At 40.1% G+C, this 23749-nt stretch overlaps 2 protein-coding genes across 2 annotated transcripts in view; both read right to left on the bottom strand.

Annotated features, from left to right (window-relative positions):
- Positions 1-14175, bottom strand: part of LOC145458007 (laminin subunit alpha-5-like) — a 67423-nt gene extending 53248 nt beyond the window's left edge. The window contains exons 1-22 of the mRNA XM_080336297.1: positions 13982-14175; positions 13534-13793; positions 13060-13296; positions 12818-12988; positions 12187-12281; positions 12006-12121; positions 11279-11488; positions 10373-10507; positions 10165-10305; positions 9928-10100; positions 9742-9844; positions 9146-9266; positions 8503-8722; positions 7888-8031; positions 7622-7824; positions 7402-7558; positions 7213-7339; positions 7028-7147; positions 6310-6496; positions 5105-5378; positions 4268-4431; positions 1657-1821 (exon numbers count right to left, since the gene is read on the bottom strand). Of these exons, the coding sequence (XP_080192423.1) occupies positions 1657-1821; positions 4268-4431; positions 5105-5378; positions 6310-6496; positions 7028-7147; positions 7213-7339; positions 7402-7558; positions 7622-7824; positions 7888-8031; positions 8503-8722; positions 9146-9266; positions 9742-9844; positions 9928-10100; positions 10165-10305; positions 10373-10507; positions 11279-11488; positions 12006-12121; positions 12187-12281; positions 12818-12988; positions 13060-13296; positions 13534-13793; positions 13982-14099 (3641 nt within the window). The 5' untranslated portion in view covers positions 14100-14175. The remainder of the gene's footprint in view (positions 1-1656; positions 1822-4267; positions 4432-5104; positions 5379-6309; positions 6497-7027; positions 7148-7212; positions 7340-7401; positions 7559-7621; positions 7825-7887; positions 8032-8502; positions 8723-9145; positions 9267-9741; positions 9845-9927; positions 10101-10164; positions 10306-10372; positions 10508-11278; positions 11489-12005; positions 12122-12186; positions 12282-12817; positions 12989-13059; positions 13297-13533; positions 13794-13981) is intronic.
- Positions 14176-15006: 831 nt separating this feature from the next.
- On the bottom strand, positions 15007-22996 carry LOC145458017 (methionine--tRNA ligase, mitochondrial-like). The gene is made up of 8 exons (XM_080336316.1): positions 22621-22996; positions 21464-21551; positions 20982-21109; positions 20629-20767; positions 19293-19585; positions 19011-19216; positions 17477-17652; positions 15007-15511 (listed from the first exon to the last, which is right to left on the bottom strand). Exons 1-8 carry the CDS (start codon positions 22868-22870, stop codon positions 15061-15063), a joined length of 1731 nt encoding a protein of 576 aa, XP_080192442.1. The 5' UTR covers positions 22871-22996; the 3' UTR covers positions 15007-15060.
- Positions 22997-23749: the final 753 nt, after the last annotated feature.

The following is a 23749-nucleotide window of genomic DNA, read 5'->3' on the forward strand; positions in this document are numbered from 1 at the left end:
TTGACACGGAAAAAATCACAGTTTCAGATATGTGAATAAAATTGATTTTGTGCCGATCATAATTGTTTTAATTAGTGAATTATAGACATCATACCAGAGTTTGCATCATGACATCGTAAAACTGTCTGGTAAAATATTGTAACTAGTGGACCTTTGACGTGCCACAATTTTATGTAGAATATTTCAAAATCTACTGAAGACTGATCTGATATCAGACATTTGAGCGTTGTAGCCTAATCCTGGTTTTGATAAAGTCGTGATAAGTATAGGCTATTGTCATTGCCAACTTCAAATTAAATCATCGTTAGATTTTGCCTTCGATTAGTATTGGAACATATCAATAACAAATTAAATATAATCATTATTGAGCCATAGTAATAGCATTGCTTCTTAATCTTTTTAGTGATCGTACCCCTTGTGCTTCCAATGAGATTTCTCGTAGCCCCTGTCCATTTTCAACACAATTTCCGATGGTACCTATATTAAAATCAGAAAGCGCATTCACATAAAATCGGGCGTAGCGCAAAGACTATTGTCCAGTTGAATTAAATTGGCCAAGAACATATTCCACAGCATATAGGCCTAATTCTACAATTCATCTCGCACACCCTGATGTGGTGCTGCGTACTCCGATGGGGTCTACGGGCCCTGATTAAGAACCCCTGGAATGGAAATGTCCAATCGGCGAATAATTCATTGGTGTTACAGCTGTAAAGCGTACTACTACCTTATAGTCGCCACTGATAATAACATCCATAAAGAGAACAAACAACACCCAGCATGTAACCAACCATACGTCACGGGGGTCATAGAATGCCAATGGTTGCCATACTGACCTGATTAGATAGCTATATAGGGCCTACCCTAAGCAACGCAAGCTACGACCTTTTGATATATTACTATTCCCATGACAGTTTCATATATTGTTGCGTCCATAGGATTAACAAGTCACCGTTCCGAGTCACAAGTCCTTCTGTGACTTTAACGTTTGACCCGACTCAACTCGAGTCAATTACTCAATCAATCCAAACTCGAGTAATTTTATGAGAAGGTCGCACAATTTTCAGTCACGAATCATCAACGGGCGATGTTTTATCGTCGTAAACTAGATATGTGACGTAATAGCTTCTCCTCTACCACATGGTAGCTTTTAAAAGTGATGTGATAGTGAAGTTTGTTGAGATGTCAATGATTTCATAGTAGTTTTAGGGTAAAATGTAATTTCTCCTACCCATAAAATAAATATCGCACTTGAATATATTGTTGAACACTTGAAATTCCAAAATGTCGTTGCGGGCCGCACAAAATGCTCTGGCGGGCCGCATGCGGCCCGCGGGCCGCGTGTTTGAGACCTCTGATTTAAAGTGTCATCAGTTGTTTTGTGTTGTCGCGACGATTCATGTTCCAATTTCTAAAGAATCTCGTCTTCGATATACTGCTAATAGTAAATGATGCGTCGACCAAATTGACCGTCAAAACTATTTAGTCCAAAATTTTCCAAAGCTTTCATTTGCTACTTGAAATAACTTTAGCATAACTTGGAAATCAGTACTTATTGTGTAGAAAGTCACACCATTACTTCTTCTACTTGAGCAGCGATGCTAACTACTTATAGATATATCTTTCATTCCGAAGTGGGGAGAACAGTATGAATACCTTCCTGGCGTCAACTCCATGTCCACTCTGATGGTTTCGTTCCCGTCAATATACTTAGCTTGAACGTTTTGCGTCGATTCAAGAGGTCGATCATCACTGTCTTCGTCATTTCCCAACTGGTATATCGTTCCCGTCTCAGAAAATGGATATTTCCACGGAATACACCTGCATCAGATAACCGCATAAATTTGAAGATTGGACACTATAGTTTTGAGACGAAATATCACAAGGACTGACTCGTAATCTGTTACAAGATATCTTTCCCTCGGGCTGGGCAAAATCGACAGTATCAATTTTTGAAATGTCATGAGAGCATGGAGGATGTAAACAGTTCAAATACATACCTCTTAGGCGACCACAAAGAAAATAATGGCAAATTGCACACCTCATGTTTACATTCAAATCGAGATACAAGCAATTTCTACTGAAACAATACTAGTCAGCCTTCAAGATTATTTGATCCCAATCTGACGTATAGACCTCGCCTAGCGACACATGCAGGTCGCTTACTTTCATGTTATCCTTTCTTAAATCCAGTGTGAATCCCTCATATTTACATGCTGTTGGCCAGGGGTCGCCAACTCAAAATGGGTCGCGGGCAACCTTTCAAAATTCCCAGAGGCCGTGGGCCGCATGACTTCAATATCGAGATTAACATAGCCAACGCAGCTTATCAATCACGTGTGATAACTCTACGTAAGTACAATGGTGTGCTCTCTTACATGGGCAGTGGGCATAGTCACCACTAAATGAATAATATTTGATTGAACAAACACAAATACAAAAAAATCATGCTCATCAATTTCATTATATTTTGAACTATGAGCTGCGCACGATACCTGACAACACTCTGTAGCAACCAAATCAGGGGTGGCCAACCTTTTTGCCATTCACGGCCGCATTTCGACTACCACTCATATAGCCCGCGGCCGCATTCCGGTGCGTGGTGGTAATAAACAAGCTGGGACCAAATATCTACGTTAAACTCACCATGTCCATTGCTGGTACACTCCGGACAAATCTATTTACCCATATCGGCTTACTATGGGCACCGAGATCGTGAATATAGTCATGTTGTGAAGATGAGCAACAGGGATTCGCATACTGTAGTCGCGACAAGCGCGAAAATTTTTTAATGTTCATGAGGGGATTTCGTCATTGTATTATTAGTATTGTTTCAAACTATACTATCAAAATTCATCTTTTCTCTGCCCATGTGATCAGATTCACCGGTAGAGTTTATACAGGGGGTGTCTTCAAAAACCTAGAGAAGTTATTAATGCTGTGGTGCATCTTTGGGTGGGCCAATTCTCATTAGTCTCCTATGTTGCATGTAGTTATTTCTTGACTTCCCATTAGAATTGTCGTTATAGTGGAAATATATTGGATTCCCCCAAACGCATGCCTACCAGAAAAAAAATAATTCGGGATGAGGAGAAGAGGAATAAAAAGTGGTATTTCTTTATGGGTCACATAATTTTTCTCTGCTGTTCGCATCTGTACTTTGGGACTCAGATTACAATGGAGACTGCTATATTAATATCAAAAATCAACTCGCATTGACGCGCCCGCAGCGCGAAGAAAATTTCAAGAATAATTCAAACCTCTCATTAATTAGGGAGTCAATTCGTAAATTCAATTTGCATAATATTGACAGCCGCCAACATATCCTAATTGAATTGAGTGTCGACGCCCGCATAATTTTTCTTCTATTGCCGTAGATTGGCTGCCCCAGGATTAAAGAATCGATATTGGGGTTAGTTATAGACAAGGTAGCCTATTTGCTGGAAAACTATCTACTCGTAAAGCAATGGTCTCTTGTAGAGCCCGAAGTCGTTTATCAAGCCTCCCGGTCTTGGCTGTGGTTGGCCATTGCACGCCAAGGCAATATGCGCATTCATATCAGCAAATTATTGCTCCATAGAATGATATTACCATGCCGAACCGAAGGAATAGTGATATTGGGCACAGTAGAATGACTTTCTTTGAACAACAACAACAATATGTTTAAACTGAAATCAATTTCGGCATTTCGAAATGGTTCGCTAAGCGTTCTTCCAAATTTTCTCCAAATCGGGCCGCGGGCCTCAAAACATGACCTTGCGGGCCGCGTGTTGGTGACCCCTGCTGTAGGCTAGGGTGGGTGTCTAATTAGAAGAATACTCTAAGTTGTTTCGACACCCTCCTGTCTTTTCATTATATTGCAATCTCGTTGTGCATTGATTTGTTAAAAATTTTGATAAAATGATGATGATTAAAGATAATTTGGTATTTTTCGGACCTCATCTCCTTCAATTCAACTTGTGACATCGCTGTTGGTTTGATCAAGATAGTGATGTCATCGACTAACGTGCGTAGCTTTCCACTACGTCACGACGATGACACCGCGATAAGATCAATCGGGATTTCAAGGCTTCTACGTTGGGAAAAGTGTCGATACTATAATTTTCGTTGATAGAATCATTCATAGTGAAAAGGAGCGTATAATCTCAGTACTCGAAAAAATCCTCTCTCACTACTTCTCTCAAATCAGTAGAATCAATACTCAGTTTATATTCGAGTACTCGAACCATTGCGACCAGCCCTAGTCTGAACTTGATAAATATCGTACTCGTTCGGATCTGATCCTTCGATAATGATGCATCTACGCTTTGGTTCAACGTATTCCATGCTCCATTCCTCATACGGTATAGCGTACACTCGGTAAAGATAAGCCGTTTCTTGGGGATCCACACTCAAACGCACTTCGGCACTCTCAAATGAGATATCGACGACCTGGAAATATCAATAACACTGTGTCAATAAACCAAAAACATGGATGGCGTTACAAGCAGAGGTGGTCAAAGTAGTCAGCGTCGCTGATCAACTAATGACACTACAAACCGGTACAATCTTCACACCATAATGGAGGACCTAATCCCAGAGGTTCCTATGGCAATTTCACTGATGAAAATGATGCAAACCAATCCCAAATCTACCTTCTACTTTTTACAATCCAAAGCGTAAAAGGAAATTAGTCTTGCGAAAAAATCTGTCCGAGTAAGCGACTCGAGTAGGCAAAAACTACTTGAGTACTTCAAAAAGTAGAAGAACTCCGTTACTGATAGCTCTGGTTGCGATCTTGTTTAAATTTTGACACAACGAATGACTCCCAGCTCGGAGAATTGAACTGTAAATTCACTTTCCGAAATTGCTAATACTTATGATTTGTCCAGTCTTGAATATCAAAAACATCACTGAAATCACAAACATTTTGAATCTAAAACCGTAATGTACTAACTTAAGAGTTTATGGACGCAAACATAACTGGAGGTCCTTATATGCAGGACTTACGGAAAACAAATGAACACTGTCGTTCACTGGAAGCAGTAAAGCTCAATGTAGTTATTGTAATCAAGTAATGATAAAGTCCAAGATCACAAGAAAAATGATGGATCTCTCAACTCACCATCACTTCATCCGTTGATGACAGTGCCACTTGCCGGCAAAGGAAGGCATATTCACACTTGTACACGTTAAATTTCACGTCGTCATACACTCGGCCGTCGGAGACATGCGCCTCTATCGTGTGCATATGTTCACAATCGCTCGTGTACTCCATGACAAGAACGTATTTTCCAACTTTCGGTGGCGAAACGATAAAATCATACTCGTTGTATCCGAGTATACTCTGACCATCCAGAATCAGTAGAGGTTCATGATTTGGTATCGTTGATGTAAGTCTAAAAAGCATACAGAAATACTATACTGGTACAATAAACTGACATTTGAAACATGACTATCGTACAAAATTAATTTATTGACGATTCATCAAATTAAGATTTCTACAGATACAAATTTAATACAGTTTACCATAAATACTGTACACTAAGCACATTGTTGTTAGGAATTGATTTGTGGTATTTTTGATACAAGGTGACCAATCTAAAAGTTATCAAATAATGCATGTCGTCATATATGTAAGTTTGGAGAGCTTCTTGGAGGTACAGAACTTCAATATACAATTGAATATTCCTATTGAAATGGACCCGAATATTTTCGGCGGACACTCCAGTCGAGAGTTGGAAGGAACAGTATATATTAACAATCGTATCACAAAATATGACGTCACCAGCATGAAATTTTGAATAAGAAAGCGTTCCATGTACTAATTTTAGATGGTACACGAACTCCTTTTGTTGACGCAGTCAAGGCACACAGATGAAAGTGTGAACGGCCCCTTCCGACGACGTGAAATCTGTCGTCTCAATAATTTTTCGCACAAGCGGGATTATCCAAGAGATGCTTGCAGACGCAGATGCTTTCTTACTCGAATTTCATGCTGGTGATGTCATATTTTGTGATACGATTGTTGATATACAATGTTCTTTCCAATTATCTACTAGTTGCTGACGATTACCCTTGACGAGTGTCAGCTGAAAATGTTTGGGTTCATTTCAATATGAATAAACTATTCAATTATATATGTAATACACCAAATGGCTACAATTTACATCGTAAACAAATCTAGATCTAGATGATTTGCCGCAAAATCGTTATTGCCATATAAAATACTTCATTTTGTAATGATGATAATAACAATAATAGTAGCCTACCTCAGAATAACACTGCAAATGTGTTACAGAAATTATAATATAATGACACAATAATTACCTATCAGAGTCGCTATTCTGGTTGAGATCTATAGCTAAATACTGGTCCAGCGGTGGGTGAGAGTACATGATACATTCCTTTCCCTCGCCAGACGACACGGGTGGGCAAGGTTCAATAACTTTTGCTTGCAATATGCTTGCTTCGTAGTATTCAGATGGAATTAACACAATGTAGTCCACAAGCAAACCTAAAACAAACAAGTGTGATATAAATAGAGAATAATCTGACAGATACATGAAATTTGGATCGATAGTGGTAACTCTGTAGTATATGGACAACTTCATTTTCAAAAATCGAAAACATCCAAAGAAAATAGTGCTGCTTTGTCTACTTGAATACGCGTTGAAAACTACCGAATGTATGTGTGACCTTAGATAATAGAATTTGCAAGGGTACGCAATATAACCTTCACGTTGGGATAATATTGTCAAGGTTTTTAGTTGAAACACATTGCGCATAGTGTCATTCGGATGACATTCTTGACATTCAATATAACCCTTGACATGTTTGAGAACTATGAATATTCGACATCATTTCAATTTCAATGCAGATTTGGGCAAGTAATTGAATCAATCTCTGTGCTCTGTATCATAATCTTCACGAAAACATAAGTTAGTCGATAATACAAACCATAATTTCCACTTCAGTACCAAGCTACCAACCATACCCACAGACACATGAATCCAACCCTTCCACTTCAGGGAAAATGAATACAAACCTGGTTTTCCTTCAATCAAAATGTTCCATTGTCCTGGGGTGAGCACGAATACATCTCCCACGCTCAGCAAAGTGGGTTTAATCGTCACATCGAAGTTGACATCAACAGTCTGTCGAGATCCTAAACAGTAGAACTATAATATTGTAGGAATATAGAGAGCATTCCAAAACACCAATTTCACTAACCAGTGGCTGTGACGGGGTCAAACGTTATTACTCCCACATTCCTTACTTGCGGTTGCATGTAATGTATGTACACATGGTACAAGCCATTACTTTGATTGTAGACAGTGATTGGTACTACTATTTCATACTGAAAATAATTCATCATTATTTGCATGATGCACTTCCATCATCAAGGCAACTACATTATACCTGCGCATATGAGAATTCAGCATAACCCTTTTCACTGAATCCTGGGAAAACAGTCTGATTATACCCAAACCTTAATACCTCTCCGCCTGGTGTCTGGCCGTTTTCAAGCTCATATTGGTACTGCAAGATAGTGGGACTGAAATACCCAGCTGCCACTCTGGAAAGAGGCAATCTCCGTCAAAAAACTAACCAGGTATTACTAAATCAGTTTTCTGCCAACTTGTCACATCTACGTCCTTCGAGTCCGGGCTTGCAAGGGCACTGCCCGTCTATAGGATCGCAATCTTCTGATAATGACCCGCCACGGTTACATTGGCAACCGAAACAGGCAAAGTAATTAGCTTCGGATAGTCCGAAGAATCCAGGTTCGCATGCTGAACATCTTTGACTGTCGGCATAAGTTTTACACCAACAATGCCCATTCTGTTGTGGCAAATTTATAAGATTACTCGACTGGGATTGGGCAGCAGTGTAAATCATATTTACCTTTGGATTACAAGCTGCGACGCCGTCCAGGGTCCCTTGCAAAAGACAATTACAATCTAAGCATCCGCTATCCAGATTGTAGTGTAATGGATCACAGCTGTCACAGTACATTCCCACGACATTCTCTTTACAATCGCATTGTCCCTGTTACAATTTTTCGAAATTGCAGTTGAGATGTTATTTAACATATTAAATTCTCCAAATATTGTAGTTAGAATCAGTGCTTGATATTGCACTGACACCTCATAAGCTCTTTGATTCCATGACAATAGCCATAAAATATTGGTGGAGGAAGAAATTTACTATGACATATTTCTACTTCAGTTGATACTTCTTCACTCATCTCAATATATTAGTCCAAACTCAAAAATCTCTGATAGCAAGAAGACGATTGCCCTCCTGGAACTCAATGCATTTTGCAGCGTATGTAATAGCATATTTACAGACAATAAGGACATACTTTTTATGTTCTAGACAATATAATTATCAACAAATACTTTGTCATAAGTGAGCATGTATAATGCTGTATGAATCATAAGTATTGTACCTTATTTGAATTAAGACCCATTGATCCATAAATATTACCATGTATAATACTCACTAAAACAGACTTACTTCAGTGAACGCGAGGCATACTCCAGGTTCAAAATTTTTAATACCCCGCGGATCACATTTACAATCTTCGCATCTTGGAAAATTGAAATATTGCGGAGCGCACTGATCGCATTGCCTTCCTGTTATGAAGCTGCTGCACGAGCAATCACCCGACTGTGAATCGCAGGTTGTTCTCACGGAGCCCTGAACGTTACAGTTGCAAGGGACACACAGTGGATAGCTGAAAGTGAACACAAGGAATTAACATATTTACGGATACACTGGAAAGGAAGGACATTTACTCGTCAAGAAAATCAACATACGAGAACTACATCTTGCAAAATCTGAACAGTCTAGTCACTAATAGGTGTAAAATTAGCAGTTAGCTAAATTTTCACACCAGAAAACAACCCTAGCATTTCAAGTGTTTTTCCTGCGATTACGGAACAGTGAAACTATAATTTAGAATTTCACTCCTATGTCAGTGTTAGACGATAATTCGTCATCACTCTTGAAAGAATATTTTGCTGCAATAACTGGAAAACAATCGCTTTCCCCTGCATTCTCAAAAAGTTCCAATCAACATTTTCATAACAAGACATTGATTACTCAGTCTTGATTTCGCTACACATTTTTACAAGAGAGAATGTAGATGGCATCGTACTTGTAGTATTCCGGAGCACACTCATTACATTCTAGTCCACTGTAATTCGGCTTACAGTCGCATCTTCCAGTTTCTCCATCGCACAAACTGTGCAAACTACCTTCTGATGAGCATCTGCATTCTACAGAAATACATTACTATAAATATAAATATACAATAAATATACTATATATATACAATACTATAAATAATTTGAAAATTTTATAGTGGTATCAGATTGAGTCAACTCCAAGACAACTAGATATCAAAACACTGTTATCCCTAGCACAGCAATGCTTTATATATCACTAAAAAATCCTAATACCAGATCAGTCTGGTTTGAACGGTATATACTGTATAACCTGCAGATCGATTTGGCGTCCATCTTAATAAAAAGTTCATATATATAACGACAACTGTATGATATCAATGCTTGTCATAAATGCAATAACATATCGATCGAGTAAAACGATGATAAAATGTCATTGACATTTAATATTCCGCGCATTTATTGCACACTGATAGCAAGCATAACTATACAGTACATGATTGAAGTTTATCTTATAATCAATTTACAAAATTAAAGCGTAAGTACCCCACATAAATCAAATTCTTACCAATGCAAGTTGGAAAATCAAAATAGCCAGGTAGACATTGATTGCAGGAGTCACCAGTAGCCAATCCTGTGCAAAAGCATGTTCCATCCGTGGTATTACAAATCTTAGAGTAAAAAAATACCATTTCAGCGTTGGAAACATAAGAGAAATATCACTATTGGTAGGCTCCATATGTAATATCCTCACCTCACTTGTGGTAAAGGCAGTGATACAAGTACAGCCTTGACAAGACGGATAGTTATAATATCCTGGAGCGCAGCGGTCACATGCAAGGCCATCAAAACCCAAATCACATTCGCATTGCCCAGTGTGAGCATCGCACCACTCACTTATAGCTCCAGCACCAGGGCACTGACATTCTGAAATAGAATACCGTATATGTGTTGAATATGTCTAGATGTATTTTGTAATAACAAATCTTACGGATACAATCCGGGAAATCATGAAACCCAGATTCACATTGATTGCAATACATTCCACCAAAATTGTACTTGCACGGGCAAGTTCCACCTTCTTCTGGCTCACAAACCCCGTTTCTTGTGCCATCGTAGTAACATGGGCAAGCTGAAATGGGATCGTATAACTACATATGTCAGTTACTGAATTTGTAAATTCCAATCCTTTCTGATACCTTCACACTCAGGGAAGTTACGATAACCAGGAGCACATCGATCACATCTGTCTCCGTCGTATTGGGGTTTACAGTAACACCGACCTGTTACAGGCTCGCAGGTGCCAACAGTATAAGAACTATTGCATTCACATGCTGAAATACAAAAAAACAAATCATTGATGACTGAGTTGCATACACACACAAAAAAGTATGAGGTATTTAGTGGAGCAATCGATATGGTACAGGCATACACAAGCAGATTTCTAAATATGTTATATTGCAAATTCCAAGTTTCATATCCTGACCCAGTTCTTCAAATTGTACATTTACTTATAACATATTGCAATGATTTGCTACAAAATGAAAACCGGGAACATTATGAGCAATTTGACACCATCTTAACCACAAAACCGTAACCATGTTACACGAATGTGTTACATGCAACATGTTAAAAGGTAAAGAACTTATTTAGGTCCCCATATCACAGACTTACGAAACTTGTGGCCGTTTACGACAGGAGAGAAAGTAATAGTTTTGCCGTCATTACAGTCAATTAAATGACAAAGTACACTAAAGTTAGAAAAATGACACTAGTACTGAGCGGGTGACCTAAAATCCATCAACTAATTATTTAGACGCCATCGTATTCCTATGTAGCCTTCAAGATCATTTCTGGAAACGATATAATCATGATAAAAATGATTGTTTGATGATGGTAGTTTGATGTCTTATCACGCTGATATGTGAAGTTTCAAGATTAATGGCCAAGAGCGCCCTTTCAAGAGCATTGGCAAAAAGGCGACGTGCATTCGAATAAAAACATCTGCACAAGTTGGAAAATGAAGAATTCAACGTCAATCAGGACTATCGCGTACTTCAACATCGGTATTGATTAGGACTAAAACACGCAAGTTTGTATCTTACGTCTACAGCCGTATGGGTCAGTTGCGTTTACATCTGCAGGTCTATAGTATCCATCCACACATTTCTCGCAGTTGTTTCCGATCGTATTGTGAGTGCAATTCACACAAACGCCGCCGCCTTCGAAATTGCCGTATTTATCCATTGACTGGCGACGGGCAGCAACTTCTTCGTCATAATAGCACTCGGTACTGTGTCCGTGGCAGTTGCACTCTATAAAAGGAAGCCTGCGTTGTATGATTCCAATTTCGAGTTTAAGAGTATATATTTGTTCTCCAAAGATAACTGCTTCAATTTAGTTCAATTGACGCTTCTTGTAAGCGTCACTAGACCATTACAATAAACGAAAAATTCCAGCAACATACTTAGACGCTGCTCAGATTCCTAGATTGGCCTATAGCAGAATTAATGCGGTGAACTATGCGATCATTTCTAGCTTTATATGATCCAATTATGTTTTACTGGCCAGGGCTGGTCTTAAAATACAATTCTAACCGCTGGCCTGGCCTGCGCCTAATCGTCGAAAAGTTGTTCGGTGAGGTTTAAAAATTGAAAACTAACTCGCTACATTATTATCTTAATTATTGTGATTCGCAATAGCGTGTAGCTTGGAAACTGAGAATGTACTTGACCTTCTTTAACGTGGTTGGTGAGAAAATATAATATGAGTGCATGTAGTAACCTCGCTTTATTCGAGTTAGCCTTTAAGCATTACATTCACTAATTATACCTTCGCACTCGTTGGAGCTTTCCGGAACAGCGGCCCTCCAAGCCTTCTGCACAAACCCGGGACAACACATTTCGCAACTATCGCCACAAGTATTATGGCGACATTCGCACATTAATCTGAAGGAAATTGATATTACAGTGATGATGCTGTGGTTACATATCGATGAAATCAGGGCTCATACCGGAATCTATCCAATTTATCGGGCACACACGTATTCGCATGACCGTGACACACGCATCTACCGCCAATGCTGATGTCCTTGATACTGTAGTAATACTGTAAAATTAAAGTGAAATTATGAGTTTGACTCTATTGCCGAACCCTGCTTACGAACAGTAGTAAACCAGAGAAACACTATAGCCCATCAAGTTCGCTGCCAACTATCCTAGAGCCCAGCTTACCAGGCTGGGTCAGCATAATCATAATCACAGAATCAGTGGACTGGCGACGAACATAGGAGCGATATTCATGTTACAATCGGTTGCCGTTCGGTTCAGTTTCTTAATTAAACATATATTCTATTATTTGACGGGTATATATTCATATTGAAGTAAACCCAATTATTTTCAGTTGACACTCGCCAGTCTAAAAGGTAATCTTTAGTAACTAGTATAGAATTTAAAGTAACGTTGCCTACTGATCACGAGTGCTTAGCCCTGAGTGTCAACTGTCAGCCGAAAATATTCGGGCTTATTTCAATATTAATATACTATTCAATTGTACTTTCAAGGGTATCTTTTTGGCATCTACATTTACTTTTCTTAAGGTATTTTGGCAATCATATTCATCATAGTTTCTATCGGCTTACTCACTCGTCTGGTCACAGTCGGATCATTTTGCTGCACAGCCATCAGGTGAGCGAGCAGCGTTTTGGTCCGCAGAAGACGCAATCTAATATCGGTAGCCTTGGTCCACTCTTGTAATACGGGAGAATGCGAGAAATTGTTCGAGCCTGGGCGGTTGTTTACCGTCGAAACAATGACCTATGAAATTAATTTGCAGACCGACGACATTTTTTCAAGCCAAGCGACAATGACATTCGAAATTTCATCACCTCGCCACCTTCCAGCGGTACAACGTTAGAGTACCTAGATGTGCATATAGCACTATCGTCGCTCGTGATTCCTTCGAAAGGGTCGATGCCAAACAGGTGCACGCAGTCGCTTTCGGTACTCGCAAAATATTGCCAAGGATGAAACGTCTTCCCGTGATCTGAAGATCGCTCGAGTACCCAAGTGCCGGCTCGCGGTGAGTTCGCGAATTTTATAATGGCATACGCCACATGGTAAACCTGTGTAGAGTATATACAAAGGTGTAAGATCTGAAAATGGAGTTCCGAAAAAAACTAGAGTTATTCAACTTTTCATTTTGTTTCGACACTGCGTCCGGCGTTCGCAAATCGCAATCCGGAAACCGATTCGACAATCGTCGCTGACGTATAGGAAATTGTAGCATTCGAGAAATAGGTCGCCAAAGGACTCAGAATCGCGCAACTGCTTGGATATCAAGTCAACCAACCATGATATACCTGTCCAAGATGAATTGTTATGTTGATTTCGTTGTACTCGATGCCTTGTGACAATGGCGGACTCTGCCACCACTTTTCCGTCCCGTCAATTGCATAACGAATGGGATGCGACTTAGATGGCACGCTGTCATCACAATAATCGCAGTACGCTCCCTCTTGTAACGTCTCTCCGAAACGGTTTTCGTTAGGTCCTCCTGTTAGCTTGCAGAATCTTCGAGGTCCACTTTCACCGCATGTAGCTGAAGCTTTGATTTTCTTTCCTAGAATGCATGTAGGCTACGATACACAATCTTGATTCCAGCATTCAACCGAAAAATCAGAGTCGCACAGATCTATCTAGTGCAGACTCATAATAACGACTCTCTTAGAGACGTTGTATGCTAATTAATATTGAAGTCAGTAGGCATATATCTTTGCATTATGCAAGTATATTCTCGAGTGAACTTACCGGTCGCTATGTTGAAATAAGGCGGTGTCAGCAGATTGGGATCCTCCACTAGCAAAAGACTGCCCAAACAGCTGCTGCATGATACAGCGAGCAGTAGCAGGACCTGCGTCGAAGACATACCGAGTAGCCTATTGAACCACCGTGAAGTGAACTACTCTTGTGCCTATGTCAGGAGAAATATTCCATATTTAGAAGATGAGGTTAGACGGATCCACGTGCGTTTCATATCTCAATAGTGACACACGGTAGGCCTACATGATCCAGATAAGGGTATAAAGAAGGACTTCGATTTTTGAGTCAAGCTTCTTCCTATTAAATGTGCTTAAATCTGAACCGACGCATTTTCTAAGGTATAAAACCAAAGTAAGTGGCTGGATAAGAATTTCCTTTCCTTCAATATCGAAAATATTTACGTAGGCCAAACTTTAGGTTTTGAATATCTCACTTGACAATCCCGAGATAGCAGCACAGTGAAATATCTAAATTCAACCTTACGTCGCCGCCACAGCTTTCGCCTTTCGGAAACAATGCCTGGAACATTCCGTAATCTCTGAGGCAGGCCCCTCTCTCCGGAAATCATTCAGTCGACATCAGATATTTCCCATTTGGCATAGAAATCTCGGTGCGAGAGCGCAGCTACGGTTGCACTATACGCATGGGCCACTACGGATTTGCGCAGCAGAGAGGAAATCTATTTCCAGGAGTCAACAGACTATGCGTAGTCACGGACAAAAGTTATCACCACTGGTTACGAGCCTACTTTTATCGAGCACTAACAGTCCATTTTCTTACAAACAACTTATTTACTAGATATTCGCCGGAAGAAGGGGCAGACGCAACCGCAATGCTTATCGACTCCGAAATCAGCAAAAATATCACGAAAACAGAAACTTACTGAGTCATTGAAATAGCAAGTATCCTAGGTCTGTTAACTGTTAAGCAGAGCGGAAGTTGCCTGAAACCTAGTTGAGTATTCCCGAAAAGTCGGAGTACTTCGTTATTCGACACTCATATAGGCAATCGCGCCAAATTTCGAAACAAATTTTATTCAAGCCCACACATAACGACTAGCCCGCACATTACTTGATAACTAACATCGACTGTTTCACAGTCGGAGCAAGAATACCCTTGTCTTCTCCAAGATTCCTGCCAGTATACGGGCAATGCCCGCCGCGATAGGTAGAAAAACTTTCCCGAGCGTGACGCAAAGTCCTTTCTTCGGCGCTAACGTTAAGTTTGTCAAGTAATTTTCCGGCGATGCTTGGCGTGAAAATCTGCAGCAAGATGCCCGACACCCTGAGCGTTTCGTACACGCAATGTATGGCGGTTTCGCTGAGTTTCTTGTGGCCTTCATCGCTATGATCCAAATGCCAGAGCTGGTTCCTGTGTAAGAGAGCGTTGGCTTCTCTGACGCACGCCATGATATCTTCCGCGCCTTTGTAGAAGTGATAGCGCTGGCAGTTCGTTTCCACGCTCTCGGGAAGCCGGGTGACCATGTCGATTATATCGAATGGTTCAGAAAATCCTTCCCTGCAGTAAACGCATGTGTTGCGCTAAGTGTTTCGGCTTGTGATATTAACAATCTTATGCTGATGTACGTGTGCTAGTGATGTTCAGAATTGACCGTGATTTACAGTCGTTCTCCCCGTGCCTTATACCTTGAAACGTATTCTAGCTACTTTTTCCGTAGCTGATTCCTTGCATCTCTGCGTGCATTTTGCGTTAAAAAATGCGGGGATGGGATTCCTCTATAATTTGAGGGCCGCGATGTGCTGAGCCTAGTAAATGTAATGAATACCAGGGTTTATGCAGTTGTTATGCCATGTGGTGCTACAAAATCTCACTATAGAAGATAGTGCCTTATGTTCGTACATGCAGGTCTTCTAGGGAGTGTGCGGTCGGTCGCGAAGCGGTTCTAATTACTTTTGTAATACTGACGATGGGGCGGTTCGTCAAAAATATGTGTACCTCAATTTCAGGTATTTCTGGATGTTCTCCGATTAGGAAAATCAAGCCAATGAAGCCTAGATATCCAATATGAAAGGTCAATGTTTGCATTACCAGTACATTGCCTGTGTATACGTTGTTTCTTATCTTATTAATCGGTTTATCATTCGTTTGGTCATATCTCATTATGGGTTGCACAACAAAAATGGCATTAAAAGTGGGCTGAGTGTAAGATTTGGCAAGCTGATGGCTTTAAAAATCTCATCGGTATACCCTACCTAGGACATATTACTGTTCTACCCCAGATTCGGATGGTGGTCATATGAGCAAATCACAGCCTTCTTTGCCTCTAAATCAGTGATGATATCGTTTTCACAATAATCAGCTTCCCAAATCCTACTCGGAATTTGGTTGTCCTTAGTTTTTGTTACATGCGGCAACCCCCTTAACCTCACTTTTTCGAGGCACCTCTGGGCAGTCCAATCGGCACCCCGTTGAGATCCACTGGCGTAAGGTGATAATTACCAATGAGAAACACTTTGATGATAGACTCCGGGCAATACGAAGTGAACGGGCACAGTTACGGAATCAGGCTACGCGTTAGTTGCAGAAAATTTAGCAAAATCGGTCTAGAAAGTAAAACACGCCTAACAAAAACGAAACAGTGATGTTGAGTTTGATAAAAAGCAATCAGGTGATTTGAAACTTTGTGAGCTTGGAATAATTGATGAAACTACTGATATAACTGTTTTATTTATGATGCATGAACACTTGAACAGATATACATTTCTTCTTTTAGACCAGCGGTTCTCAAACTTTTTCAGACACACCTCCCCCTTGATGATAGCGAAAAATTTCGTGCCCCACTTTTCTTATCGTCAAATCAGAAACTATTAAAAAGATAAACCAGAGTACCGGTATTTGCAATCCCGCACATTGTTTGATGGCATCGAAGGTGTTATGGCTGTTGAAAGACTTCTCAAGTTTGGAATCCGGACTATACACAGAGCACTAATGATGAGCTGAAGGCATTTCCAGTTCCAGTTATATTTTGTTAAACATAATCATGTGCAATGGTAGCGTGCAGTACATAAATATTTTATCAATTTTGGTGCCTAATCCCTTCTATTACTCCACTTGGGCTTAGCTTAAACGTACCTGACAATAAGATAAATCGAAAACCAATGGCACAGTTACACTTCATTCGGGGACATATTCTGGTTAATGTAAGGCTTGCTATCGGTCAAAATCTAGCATCAGTGTGCGGATTGTGCGACATAATTACGAGATATAACTAGGAATATTTTCATTGTTAAAACTTGGAAGTTTCAGAACAAATTAAACTCATTCCGAGTTCAAGAAACGTCTTTTATTTCAGGCGGTTTCGCACCTCCCCCCAGGTGCATTCACACCCCTGAGTTTGAAAACCACTGATTTAGATATCTATCCAGATCGTTATGCTTTTTATATTTGATTTCTTGTGTGCACAGCGCCCAGATTAATTATTATGTCAAGATATCAAAGCAGCAGAGATATCAGATTACTCACCTGCGAGACGTCAAAGTCCCATAGCATTCCGAGTGGAACGGCGGGTATCTCTGATCGGGACACAGTTTAGGGGCAATGGATCTATTCAAGCAATTGCCCAGAGTATGACTCAAGTCTTTATTCACTGCGTGCAAAAGCAGAGTAGTGGAGAAGTCGCAGTCGTGCTCGAGAATTCCCTGCAAAACGTATAGAAGGCTGGAGTGGTCAGTAATGAAGAACTCGTACTTTTTAGAAATACCGGCATTGAGCAGGATTTGCTTACTCTCACTTCTTACCCAGGTGGTCACGATTTTAGACTACTTTCAATTTGATGCAACTGTTCTTTGCAAAAATACTATCTTTTCGGACTTCGGATTTTCTAATGTAGAAAGTAGTTTTGGGAAATATTTCCCTCACTTTCATCAGTGAAAGTGTCATGACCAGTGGTTCCCAACCTTGTTGGATGTCGGAGACACATTTCAAACTTCAGAGCACGTATGGAGCCGCATGAAAACACTCGAGTAGGCTACTCGCTACTTATAACGAAAATATAGAGGTAGCTACCCTACCTCTGGATCTCACCATCCGGCTAAAGCATGCACATAGACTTCTACAGATTCTATATCGTTTTTTTAGTATTGATAGATGCAGATTGGCGAGTGCTATACATCGAAATAAACTGAAAATGCATATCATTACTAAAAGATACCATTGTGTCGTTATGTCATACATTCCAGTACTTAATGCACAAGTTTGCAGGGGATTATACGATGAGTAATATTTGACTTATTGCACTATTTGCACTTGTTTGACTATGAGCTGTTATTTTGATGTTAGTTAAATTACTCTTCACAGAGACGATATATAAATGTTTATGATCAGCAGAACTCAAGTTATATCGTTGTCTGACGTGTATTCATCCATGGGTGTGACGCCAGCCTGCAAGAATTCTCTTTCACGGATTTCAGAAGCGGCCTTGGACGGCTTTAGATATAACTAATATCCCTCATTTTACCATTATTGTATAGAAAATCATTATAACTATTCATAGAAACAAACAGCAACTGTTACTTATTATATTTTTGTGGCATATTTAGAGGTCAATCAGAACCGCAAGAAGGATACCTTGGAGCCGTGGTTGGGAATCACTGGTCATGACGATGGGGCGAAACAGCTATTGGATACAGTCAATCAATATATTTTCGAAAATCGTACAAATTTGAAGTGCCATTGGTCATTTTGTGTTAGTTACGAAGATGCGCCGTACAATTCCTAAAGTAGCCACCTTTGATCTATCATTACAGTCTGCGACTTTTAGATCATATCATGTCTTGGATATTAATACTTATGTAATCGAGTAAATATTTACAGCGTTACTCTGCCAAAAATGACAGCTTTGACCACTTATGATGCTAATATGCACTCGAGGATATGCGCATCTTCAAGCTCTCAGATTGTCACAATCTGGGGGGATAGAAATCAGTAGCTGATGTACCACAGTCCGAATTGATTACCACAATCCCAGCATATAATAAAAAAACAAAGAACGAGTTACCTGTTTCAACAAAAAATATTTTAACCTCTCCCCAGAGACGCTGTCCGCGATTTTGAAAGGATCAACCACATTCCCCAAGCTCTTGGACATTTTTCTTCTCTTCATCAACCAATGAGAGTGTACGACAATTTGTCTAGGAGGCTCCAAGCCAGCGGCTATCAAAAACGCAGGCCAGTATATCGCGTGAAATTTCACAATATCTTGTCCTGAAACAGGGACCGAGATAACTCACACCATGACGGACACGTAACAATCAAAATGTCGCAATCACATTTAATTTACCTATGAGATGACAGTCCGCCGGCCAGGTAGATTTAAACCTTCTTGAGTTGGTGTCTGGATATCCCGCAACTGTTAAATAGTTTATCAAGGCATCTAGCCACACATATACAGTTTGGTTAGGGTCAGACGGTGTCGCGATTCCCCATGGTACCCTGCTTCTTTCACGGGATATTGAGATATCTTCGTTAAAATATTGCAGATCGTTCATAACAGCATCATAGAATTTCATGGGGTAAATCGCAGATGTATTTTTTTCATACCGACTGCGTACTTCCTTTATTGCTTCGGACAATCTGAAATAGTGATGGGATGGTGGACAATGAAAAATTGATTGTTAAATCTCAAAATATCACAGCAAATCTGGTAGTCTATTGTCAAGCTGTTACACCAAGAATCAGCGAGATCGCATTGATGTGTTGGCAGGGTTAAAATAGAATCATATAGTCAGTTCACTGCAGTAATTTCATACAATATCGCGCAACTTGGGTTCTTGAGTTGTTAATGAGTCAATATTTTGCCAAAAAAAGTTTTTCAGTCAAAAATGTAAGTGTTCAATTTTTAGAGGAGAATTTATCAATATTTAGGTAAGAACAAAATCGCCCTACCAAACACACTGCGAACATGATTGCGGCTGGCGAAGGTGATGTCCTTGACTTATTCAGACTACTATCACTACGGAGGTCTGATCAAAACAAACTTACATTCGCCATAAAATAGTCAATCATGAGCGAGATGGTGTAATGGTGATGCGTCTGGCTTCTTGATCAGTAGGTTGGTGGTTCGATCCCCGGCCGGGTCAGACCAAAACCTCAAAAACTGGTATCCGCGGCCAACTTTCTAGACGCTCAGCATCCACGGATGGCATGGAGGAGAAATATTTGTGGTGTAGACTAGATGACCTTGCTTAAAGGTCGTATCACACCTCCACCCTCCATTGTCAAAGCATCTCGATTATTCAGGCGAAAATAAAGCTCATCTCTCTCTCTCTCTCTCTCATCGGACAGGTTTAATAGAGTGAAATTGAGGGAACACGTTCTAGTGCTAACTTGAATGACCTAGTGCCATATGAAATCTCGTAAAACGCTACAGATATTACCAGTATACATTGCATCGATAGTATATTTTGACTGGATTTCGATTATGCGAGAAAGAAAATGCGTTTACTAATCTGGGAATCGATATGCATCTGTCCAGTCGTTGAATATAGCTGACCATGAATCTACTTTGATTAGAGTAGGCTACAGTGGCATGTTTAATGAGAACGAAATGGCAAAATGCAGTATGGTTTTATCAGCATGACGTACCAAGAACAGTTACTGAAAGGAAATTCAGCTACCTGAATAGATAATTTTCTTCCTTGGTCCACTCCACCTTATGGCCGCTGTCGGCAGCTACTCGCTGGTTGTTCACTATTTTGGTGTCACTTTCCGAGAGAAATGTTTCGTCCTGCGTGCTATACCATCCTTCGTAAGATCCTGCAATGCGCAATAGATGGTGTCAAAACTCCAACAAAATACATACCGTATACCAATTCTATGAGTAATTTTTCATTCTTTATTGCTGACTTCATTTGATTTATTTCAATCACCACAAAATCAGTGCTCTTTGACCAGGCTTACAGATTTTTTCACAGAACAGGAGATTGATTCGCAAACAACATTTATGCATATATCGAAAAACGATTAGAACCTTTATATATGTATCCGTTATCGGAAAGTGTGTTCCAGAAAGTTTCCACTGCTGCTGTATGCCGCGGCTCCGTTGTTCTTATAAAGTCTGTGTAGCCAATTCCACACAAAGAGAACAAATCTTTGAACCTAAAAAAATTAACGAATGAATTTGTATGAGCTAATACACAGTGTTTTGTAACACAATCAGATTGCGCTACAAGTTTCTGGAGATCTATTACATATGTTTTCGACCAAACCAATTTAGTAGTTTTTTTTTATTTGCTCAATCAAACTTAAGAAGCATGTCTCTAAACTTGGGATTCTATATAATATGTATTAGGTTTGTGCTTGAGTTGATGGGTTGCTTATATTTGCGCCGATCATGCTGCTATATTGACAACCAATATTCATAAACATTACACTTATACACGGAAGATGTCACATGTGCCATCGGTAATTATAAATACTGATTTAGCTCTGGTGATACAAAGACATGCTTACCTTGTAGATACATTGTCACAAAACTTTTCCGGGTTCAATTTCTGTTTCGCAGCTGCTCTCTGAATTTTTTGTCCGTGTTCGTCTGTGCCTGCAATAAATTTGAATAGTTCATTGTTGTGAATTGGTCATGCAAAAGTTTAAAGAACAGGCGATGGCTTATTTTATAGCATTGGAAAAGGTAGGCTACAATATTAATAATCCTCGAATCATGAGCAAAGAAAATACTACAGACAGTTGAAAGTAAACATTTTTACGATTCTTTGGTTCACAATTGGATAGTAGCCTAAATCTGTATTGAAATAAACCTGGATATTTTCGGTTGATACTCGTCAGAGGTTACCGTCAGCAACTAGTAGATGATTACCCCTAACGAGAGTCAGCTGAAAAGATGTGGGTTTATTTCAATATGGTTACACTATTCAATTGTATATTGAAGCTCTGTACCTCGAAGAGTCTCTTCAATTCCTTGGTTGTTCATAGACAGGATGCAGACCAATGGCTAGGGTATGGGTTACTTGGGCTACAGCGATTACAGTTAGTTAAGTGAGCTTGGACAATGATTGGGGAGGACGGCTTTAATATCAACATGCATTAATCACAAATCCCGCTAACCTATCTAATCAGAGATAACCGTAATCCTAACCCGAAGCATGTGTCAGTGGACTAATTGCCAGCATTTTCCTGCACTACCTTCAGTGTTAAGGCTGTTCAAAAAATTTCTTTCCAAATGTTCCTCACTGGCTGATACTGAGGTCAGGTTGTACAGTGTTAGCATAGGCTGCATAGTGGTGACATCCAGTGCTAAACCTATACGCAGGCGGCCCGGGTTCGATTTCGAATTGTATGTTTATCTGGGCTATTCTTGCCACGCGTCACCCTTCTTACGACGACAAAAAGCCCAATGAGCTGAATGAAGAACGTACTCAAAAAGAAGCAACTGGAAAGAGCAAGAAAAAAATTCTAAAAGACCCAGGATTTTGGTATCCTCCTATCTCCTAAAATATATAACCTGACGATTATTATTACGAATGGCTGTGAGCAATTCCAACGACGAGTTTATGAGAATTTAAATGCCTGCCAGTTTTCTAAAATAAAAGTATTCAAGGTGACAACATAACTACTGACATCTAATTTTTATTAATCAGACCTGGATTTACCTGTGGCAAAAACGATCTCTGATTCCGAAGCGTCTTGTTCCCTTTTTAGTTTCTCATATCGCTGCCTGGCATCCGCAAGAGACGCAGTGTACAAGTGACCAATATGAGGACTAGCATTGACATAGTAGATTGGAGTTGTGATATAGAAGCTTTTGAAACGTTTTTGCTGAGAAAAACTTAAAAGGAGTTTGCGCAAACGTACACTCAGCTGCCCGAAACTGTGGGCAAATACGGGTGAAACGTTCATCATACAAACAGTTTACGGACCATGGAAAACTGAATGTTACGGACCGTACAGCGGACACTGCAGAGAAGGGGAAGTCCCATAAGTGATATCAGTGTACGAGCGGACTCCGGACTCAACGGAGCATGTTAGCGAGATCCGACGCCGGTTCGATGGAGTTCATTTAATTTCAAATCTGTTTATTAGCAATTTTTACCAGCTCAATACACCACAAAAATTGCGATACAAGGAAAAGATAGGAAGGTGTCGAAACGACTTGAAGTAGTCTTTGGAATCAGACACCCGCACCTTGGCCTAGGCCCTAGCCTAGGCGATGTAAAGAGGAGGCATGCACATTTGATTTAATTCGATATGATCCTGGGCTCCGACCGAGGTCGACTCGAGTGTCCAGAATATCTTCCCAGGTGTTGGAGGTTTATCTAGGATCCTCCTCGCCATGTGATCCGTGGTAGCGGGTTTAGAAATGGGCCGTGCTACAAGTCGGCAGCTACGGAATCGTAATTAAGAATATCAGCCTGGTGTAAATGACAATATAATAATTCAATAATCGTCAGATGTTATTGACACTTACACAATGTACAATATGTCATACACAAGACATAATGCGATGCAATAAACTAAATAAAGCTAGTAACATCTATATCCAGATGGTTTAGCCCAGGGCTGGCCAACCTTTTCAGTTAAAGGGCCACATTCGATCGACGAAATATTGCGCGGGCCACTTACCGCGCCAAGCGCGAAAATTTTTTGAAGTTCATAGATCAATAATATTTTCACTTGACTATATTGCGGGCCTGCCGTATATCGCTGGGCTAAGTTTGCGAGTACTGGGCTATTCGGCGCATGGACATATCGATATCGAAAGCTGCGACCAACATGCGTCAA

This window comes from Botryllus schlosseri, chromosome 15, assembly GCF_051294905.1.
Source record: "Botryllus schlosseri isolate E-star chromosome 15, Bs_hap1, whole genome shotgun sequence".
NCBI classification, from domain to species: Eukaryota; Metazoa; Chordata; class Ascidiacea; order Stolidobranchia; family Styelidae; genus Botryllus; species Botryllus schlosseri.

What these genes read in the sequence shown, in the direction of transcription:
- LOC145458017 (XM_080336316.1), bottom strand. Translation starts at nt 22,870, where the DNA reads ATGATGAACGTTTCACCCGTATTTGCCCACAGTTTCGGGCAGCTGAGT. An exon ending in TGTGACAATGTATCTACAAG is followed by an intron (nt 21,110 to 21,463) that starts GTAAGCATGTCT and finishes TAATTTTTTTAG; the next exon opens with GTTCAAAGATTTGTTCTCTT. An exon ending in AATATTTTTTGTTGAAACAG is followed by an intron (nt 17,653 to 19,010) that starts GTAACTCGTTCT and finishes TACGTTTTGCAG; the next exon opens with GGAATTCTCGAGCACGACTG.